We start from the raw sequence: 8,472 nt of genomic DNA on the forward strand, positions 1-8,472 counted from the left end.
ACCACACCACACACACACACACAACACACACACACACACACACACACACACACACACACACACACACACGCACACACGCACGCACGCACGCACGCACGCACGCACGCACACACGCACGCACGCACGCACGCACGCACGCACGCATGCGCGCATACATCGTGATCTTCTAGGAATCGCGTTACTTGATAAGCCCATATAAATAAAGTCACCTATGCTTATGCTTATATAGCGGTCGCGTGACTCGATAGAAGCCCAGCGATATAGAGTAATCCACGCAAATTACCCAACGAATAAAGAGAAGATAAGTTATATAACTTATATTGAAGTAATGAGATGAGTGCATGAACTTTACAAGATCTCCACATTATATATATCTATCGGAATAGCAATACCACTAAAGAGATGAAGATGAAGATGCAAGTATACCACAGATCATTTACTAGTATAAATCATCAATCGATCATGATATGGAATCAAGACTATTTCGAGTTTTAGTCGGCCCACATTTATATCGCCTTCCTATTCTACCGCGGCCGCTTGCCTCGCGTGATCCTGCCTCGCATATTTTCTTCTCATCGACATATTTCTCCCCCCCCCCCTGCTAATCTGATTTACCGTTTTAGTCGGCGACTTTGTAATTTCCTCATTAATTTTGCAGACGGTTTTTAAAATGAATCTTCATTGGACAGGTACAGTATCTTTAAACTTGTTCTTCCGACAATATTTAAATTAGCCTTATAATATATATTATATATATATATATATATGCGTGCGTGCGTGCGTGCGTATGCGTGCGTGCGTATGTGTGGCTAAAAGAAAACCACCCACGTACCTTGACTTTGTTCTGATCGACATGCAATTTATGAATATTTTACATTTTCACCCAATATTTTGCCCATGAGTACCTCGAAACAGCATGTAAACACTTGAAAGTTTATAGTCGGATTTCTTTTAAAACATTAATAACATCATTGTTCATGGTTAAATCCTTAAATTGTTTACCTTGACAGTTTCAGCTGTCGTTCTGACAGCCATCTTCAGAACTTGATTTGCTGAACAAGTTCTGAAGATGGCTGTCAGAACGACAGCTGAAACTGTCAAGGTAAACAATTTAAGGATTTAACCATGAACAATGATGTTATTAATGTTTTAAAAGCATGTAAACATTCTGCTCGCGGCGCTAGGGCGGTGTTAGCTAGATAAGAGAAAATCTGCGCTGTTCAAATATGGCCGCCACCACGCTGTTTCGGAAAGAGCTGCGCATCTGTGATGTTAATACAGGATTGTCTCTATATACCCATATAGGAAAATTCTCGACTGCTTTAATTAGCATTTCTATACGATCCTATCTGGAGAGCCTGTCGGAGAGCTAAATATGGCCTGCGTGTAGCGGGGAACGCTGAGGAATAATTACAGAAATCTCACAGAAGCTCTGACACGCGAGAACACTAAAGACCTTAAAGTAACGTATGCGGGTAATTTCAGGCTCGTACGCTATACTGTATCTATACTATAGCGCGCGCGCACGCGCGTACGCACACACGCACGCACGCACGTACGCATGCTATACTATAACTACGTGTATACTATAGCGCACGCAAACACGCAAGCACGTACGCGTGCTATACTACAACTATACTATAGCGCACGTACACACGAACGCACGCACACATGCACGCTATACTATGACTATAATATAGCGTAACCAGACACGCACGCATGCTATACTATCAGGAGTGTATCAATATATATATATATTGATACACTCCTGATACTATAACTACACTATAGCGTACGCACACACGCACGCACAAACGCACCCGCACGCACACTATACAATAACTATGCAATAGCGCAAGCACGCACATACGCACGCACACACACGCAAACACGTACGCATGCACGCTATACTATGGCTATACTATTACGCACGTACGCACTCACGCATGCACGTACGCTCTAGCGGCACATTACATTCATCACGAAACGTGTAAGAACATCGTACCATCTCTTCATCGGACAGAAGCCGGATCGCCTTCCCCTTGTCGATGGCCATGCGAATGAGGAAGGGAAGACCCAAACCGAGGTTGATATCAAACACATTAGATCCGATCGCATTTGACACGGCCATGTCACCGAATCCATCCCTAGCGACCAATATAGAGCTGATGCAGTCCTGCAAACGATGGCATTAATAATAATAACTAATAATACTAATAATAATGCAATAGTAATATTATTATTAGTAACAACACTAATTTAATGCTGATATTAACGTATAAACATGTATACAGTATGTGATTATAAACTACACAGCTTTGTAGGTGTACTGCGAGAGTTTAAAATCAACGGTAACTTTACTCTACACTGAAGCCACGTAAGACATTTCGAGACAAGTATGAAAGCATTCCCCCGCGTATGCCCACGCGCATGCGCGCATGGCTAATGCTTACACGTGTACAGGTATTAACAACTATTAGCGAACTGATTCCGATGATTATTACAGTATTACATTGCGATGTCTTGCATATAATCTGCTTTATTATACTCACGGGAACGCTGGTTCCAACAGAAATGACGACCAGACCCATAGTGTACGTGTCGATTTTTAGCAGGCAACCAGACCGACCGACAACCGTCACCAGGGCGAAACTAATCACAGCTATCCACAACACTGACATGAGAAAGCTCAGCCAAAACCACTTCCTAGAATAAAAGACTAACTTTAAGACTACGAGTGTACTGTAGTAGAAATGTAGTTTAAATATTGAGCTCCGAATGATACCTTGTCATTTCGAGTGTTTAGGTTTCCCAACGGGCACCTTAACGTCCCGCCATTGAATAAATCAAGAGCACATAAACTAATTCATATTATGTTACGTTACGTTACATTGCGTTGCGTTACGTTACATTGCGATATGTTATGTTACGATGCGATACGTTACGACCATTTTAATTCCCCCGTTTTATCTCTTTCCGGATTCTTAAATTCTCGGTTGAACGAACATCACGCGATGCCAAGTGAATGGTTCTGCCGCCGTACGCGCACACGCATTACCTATTGTGTTCCTTCGAGCAGTCCGGGATCGTCCAAGTGTACGCGCAGACGAACGGGAACGAGAATATGAAGAGTATCCAGCGCAGGATGTATCGCACCCAGGCTGTGAAGCCCGTCTTCTTTCGTGAGGGATACGCCGCCGACACGGGCGGCAGGCAGGGACACGGGTGCATCTTCGGAGATTCTTCCTCCTCATCCTCCGCCGCTCCTGCTGCGTCCTACAGCATCGCGTGGCGGAGAATAAATTATTAATGCTAGCGTGAAATATAAGCACGTGGGGGCAGAAATGCTTTGTGGGTTAATGAGTAATGAAATTCCACTTTCACATTACTAGAACAGGCAGTGACCCCAATCCGAAATGTACTCAGGCTAATATCCCGAAATAAACTCGACTTGAACACGACTTGAACCCGAATTTCGCTCGTTGAATTTCAGTAGTTATAATATTTATATTGTTACATATTACAGTTACAGTAAAGGTTATTATGTTTTAACCTATATTGAATCCTTAACGCAGACGGCGCAGTTTAATTGCTGTTTATCAACTTCATTCCAACGGCCAGGTCAGGCCAGCTAGGGTTGTTAGCGTTTATTTCTGAGTACAGCAGATGCGTTACGTAATTTCGTGCTGGTATAGTGTGCAAAACTTAAATACACGTAGTATTTATTGACCCAATTATGGGGGTGAGAAAGCTCAGCGAGCCTGTAGTGAAGTGTCGTGATTCGGCATTTAATCAACTCACTCGCATTCGACCTGCACCGCTTTCCTGCTGCCGATGTTTATCGCCGAAGCAATCAATCTTAATGGCTGGCTTCCAGATCTCGGTTATTGTTTCTAAATTGCGTCGTTAACTACGCGCCACCCCTGCACGGCATTACGGAATCAGCTTGATATATACGACAATAATAAACAATTCGATGAGCTTTTAGTTAGTGTATGTATATAAGCGATGGTGCATTGCGGCCGATCATATGGCTGCACCGTTTCTGCACAATATCCGAATACTTCGGTTACGACGAATATCGCCACGCGAGCGATTACTCGCCGTTGTTATATCTCACGGCGCACAAAAACGTTTTCAGTCGCTGGAATTTCGCTAGTTTTTAAACAAGTTTAGCTGGTTGCATTTAGTAACGCGAGTCTTAAAATAAGCACGATAGCTATAGTTTAGAACAGCGTAACGGATCTGTAATGCTTTCCGTCTGCGTGATCTTTTCAAGCCTTGAAGGCGATTTAGATTTCAGGTAACTTTGTTCTAATTTGGTAAATTGACCTGAAAACGTGTTTTATAAATCACATAATAAGGTACCTACGATAGTAATAGTACATAAACCTAGGGAAAATGTGTGCCGTGGATAAATTATTGTTTCTAAACACTGTAGAAGAATAAGTATGGAAAATTATAATTTATATATGGTCATTCGCAGGCAAACTAAAATGCGTTTTTTTAACTGCGTAAACTATAGACTTACTTATATTGTATATATTGTAGAAACAGGTGTCCATTGTAAAGGTTTTGGCTAGGATACTTATATGCTTATATGGTAAAGTCATAATTGAACATTATTTGGGTTGAATTTAAAATGTAATTTTAAATTTGGCTCTGACTATAGACGGACTATTCGCGAATGACAATAATTTGTGTTCAGTGTATAAACACCATATACGCATGCGCTACATATAAATCATGTTAACATACCACTGTCTGCACTCATTTCACGCACTACCAGCAGGCCTATGTACATAGACTGTGGTCCTCGACCCACGATATCACAATCTTTTAATTTTTAAACATTTTATTCTTGCCAGAAGGCAGAAATTACAGAAAGGCATTGAATTAAAACCCATAACATCCTTACCATATGATATGCCACACTAATCTAGCTACTTCTTTTTAGGCAAAGTTAGGCAAAATTGTTCGCTTAAGATATAACACCAGGCGTTTTATGTAGGTACTAGTATAATAGGCAGTATGCCTTATCAGGTATAAATATAAATGCAGAAAATGAATCCCTGCAACGTGTGTTATGACGCCTTTCCTTGCCTTGCTTTGCTTTGCTTTGCTAAACCTTTCGTTCGATACAAGGCGGAATCTATGGCGACTATCATAGTGGTGGATGTGGCTGTGCAGATATCCGTAGTAAATAGGTCACATGTCGTTAAAAAAAAATAGGACCTGATCTACAACAACGCTCTCTGTTACCGTATTGGGGTCATGTCATCATTAACTCACGTTGTGCAATTAACGGAGCATATCATGTTGTTGACACTTATTAGAGTTGATTGAACTTGCATTGTCAACTGCAGCCAACTAAAGCGATACGGTTCGGTGTAAAAATGATCCTATTTCAAAATCCGACCGAACGACAATGTTATACGGCGAGTGTATATATGCGTTGTATAATTGTACCGTGCGGCTTTTTATAACGTTGAACTGAGATGAAGTCTAGCTATAAAGGGAACATCGCATGTCTAAACATAGAACTGCTTAGGCCTACTACTATTGCCAGGCGCATGTTAATTGCCAACTGCAAATTCAGGACCGACGCGATTCGTAGATGGCCGCCACGCGCCGTTCTCGTCACATATACCCTCATAATACCCTCACTGGTTGCTGCGCGCGGTTTTTTGCGAGAATTGTGATAAAATTAAAATCGGGTTGCCGACGAACATCGTGAGCTGTATGAAACGTAAACGCGATAGCGTCACATGCACGCCTGTGTTGTAGTAGCAATGAGTAACATTAGCGACATGTGCGCCCCTAGCTTAATGTGTGAGTGCGTGTGTGTGCGTGCGTGCGTGCGTGCGTACGCGCCCGTGTGTGCGCTCGTGTGTGAGCTTCAGATCTGGCTCTATGCCAACGTATTGCCGTGTCGTTGTTGATAAGCCTGTAAGCTGAAAGCGATGATAACTGCGCGCTTTGGCACCAACCAAACCACCAACCCACCAATAACCAATTACCATGTGCCTTTATGAGTGTAATACAAAGATCAATGCTGTCATTAGTCAAGTTTGATCTCATGATCATTAAGTGAATTCTAGTGGTATATGGAAAATAAAACCACGGAGAAACTACTGTATCGTCAGATAGAAACTGAGGGCATATCCGTCTGTTGCGCTAGCGAGTAAATTACGTTACAGCTTTGCGGTACTAAAATTTATCGTTTGAGATTTAATGCAGCTTTGAATCTTTGCGCGCGCTCAACTGTGATATTTGTCACCGCACATATTTACAGTTCACGGCATTGGGTTCACAGATCTCGTTCATGCAGCTCGAGGTACACCTATATAACGGCCAGTGCTGTTCGCACGTGCAACAGTAGCCGCAAAGATCTTGTTGCGTCGAAATGCTGCAACAGCTGCAGAACCTTTACACAGCATTTGCGGGCTTCAGCTGCGTAAGCTCGCGATTCAGTCAGAGCGCCTGTACGCGAGCGATGCACAGATGTCCTAATAGCGTTTGGGAGTGCGCATTACTGAGCCAAGTACGGGACCCATTAGATTCGGGGGATTATCATATTCAGACTGCCGTTTACCTTCGCTGCTGCGGCGAGGATTTGAGAGATAACCGAAATGGGGGGAATGAACTGTGCGTGAGGCAATTAAAACGCGTTCGTGTAGTAACGGAAGAAAGCCGAATGAATGGCGTATATCACGGTCATAAAGATAGTATGAGAGGATCCACCAGCTGTCGAGATGGATACATTTTTGATGCTCTTACTGCCGACTACTGCTCGTACACTCTTTAATCACTACTCTCCTTTTAACTAGTTATTGCACGCAATAGCCGAGGTCGTCTGCTACGCATCTCTAAAATTCCATTGACTTCCACCAACCTTGCACTTGCGAATTTGCATAATACTCATTGATATAATTCCGGCTCATTTTGTATAGATATTCGTAACCACATCCACATTAAAACCAATCGATGCGCGAACTCAGTCAACTCTAAACAATGGTAAGGAAATAACACATGAAATAACGATCAAAACCCATCGCCTCCTCCACCCCACCCCCCCAAACTCCCCAAATTCACGTCTAGCTTACTGTCGCACTGATTCACATTTACTATATACAAATAATATGTACAATATAGTATACAATAGTATATACAATATATATACTACGTACGTGTATCGTGTAATTGCAATAAACATGAGCACGTACGTATACGTGTCGAGTGTACGGTATAAGAAGATAACGAATCCACTCCTGACTACATGCTACCTGGTTCTCCTCCTCTGCGCTCTCCTCCGGGATCGGCTCGGCCGCTAGGTCGCGCTTCAGACTGTCGACTGGACTCTGCAGCGCGATGTCCTGCGATTTCGTTGGACTCGTCACATCGGTCGGCGCCGCGCCGTTCGGCACACCTTCGGCTCCCTCCGCCGCGTCGGTTGGCGGCACCTCCCCGCCGTCGTCTCCCTCCATCTCCATCGCCGGCAGCAGCACGTGATCTTGTTTCGTTCTCTGCGGTCGGCGCGGTGTTTGCGACAGCGTTACGCATTATTGCGGCGCCGCGTTTCCGGCGCAGATCGTCAGCATCCGGTGGCGGGCGCGTGTCAAAGGTTACGGTGATGAACGCACGCCAAGGTGAGAGAGTTTGTCCGGAGATCGGGGTGCGCGAAGGACGGCCCATTGACCCCGCGAGTCGCCCAGATGCACGACGTGATGAGCGCGGCGCGTGAAATGAAAACAACAACAGCGGAATTCCAATTAGAAACTTAGGAACGCAAACGAGAACAAAGAAAAAAATTCCACGCGCCGCGAAGGTAAGGAAATAATAAGCGATTTCTGCGATGGAATTATTATCGAAGAGAATTGTTAAGGTAAAGAAATCACTTGTGGTCGTTTTTGTGTGTGTGGGGGGGGGGGACAAAGTAATAACGATTAGCGTGCGAATGTGTAAACGAGTGCTGGCGTGTTTGTCAGCAACACGAGCCAACCCTGTCGACCGCGGAAACCTCGCCGTGAATTTTGCATCGCTTGCTTGTTGTGATCGAAAACGGATGTCGCGTTGGCACACGATCGTACGGATAGCAATACCGTTGCGAAGCTGAACTCTAAATTATTGTTATAAAAATGTTATGAGAAGATGAGTTAGGGAAGATATACAAAGTGCCAGTCTGCAGGGACTACGGTTAGCGGTAGCTTTGGGTACGGTAGAGTGGATTATGATGGAGCTTAGGTTGTACACTGAAAACATATTTATTTACTGACCATTTATACTGTTCGAGTACAATAGTGGGTAGGGTAGCAAACTAGTTCATGAGCTGACTAAGGAGTGTCTAAGACCGAGGTTAGTTATATAGATAGCTATCCTTTCTGTAGCCGCTCTCCCTATTCCTTTCCCCTCCCTCTCCCTCTTACTCTCTCTCTCTCTCTCTCTCTCTCTCTCTCTCTCTCTCTCTCTCTC

The 8,472-nt window shown here is 43.8% G+C and overlaps 1 protein-coding gene across 1 annotated transcript in view; it reads right to left on the reverse strand.

The window, feature by feature from the left end:
- The window catches only part of LOC106807952 (sodium/potassium/calcium exchanger 3-like), a 37,119-nt gene that overhangs the window by 7,221 nt on the left and 21,426 nt on the right, over positions 1 to 8,472 (reverse strand). Inside the window, exons 4-7 of the mRNA XM_014810475.1 lie at positions 7,287 to 7,526; positions 3,059 to 3,276; positions 2,553 to 2,706; positions 2,006 to 2,176 (exon numbers count right to left, since the gene is read on the reverse strand). Of these exons, the coding sequence (XP_014665961.1) occupies positions 2,006 to 2,176; positions 2,553 to 2,706; positions 3,059 to 3,276; positions 7,287 to 7,526 (783 nt within the window). The remainder of the gene's footprint in view (positions 1 to 2,005; positions 2,177 to 2,552; positions 2,707 to 3,058; positions 3,277 to 7,286; positions 7,527 to 8,472) is intronic.

This window comes from Priapulus caudatus, unplaced genomic scaffold (genome assembly GCF_000485595.1).
Source record: "Priapulus caudatus unplaced genomic scaffold, Priapulus_caudatus-5.0.1 Scaffold244, whole genome shotgun sequence".
NCBI classification, from domain to species: Eukaryota; Metazoa; Priapulida; class Priapulimorpha; order Priapulimorphida; family Priapulidae; genus Priapulus; species Priapulus caudatus.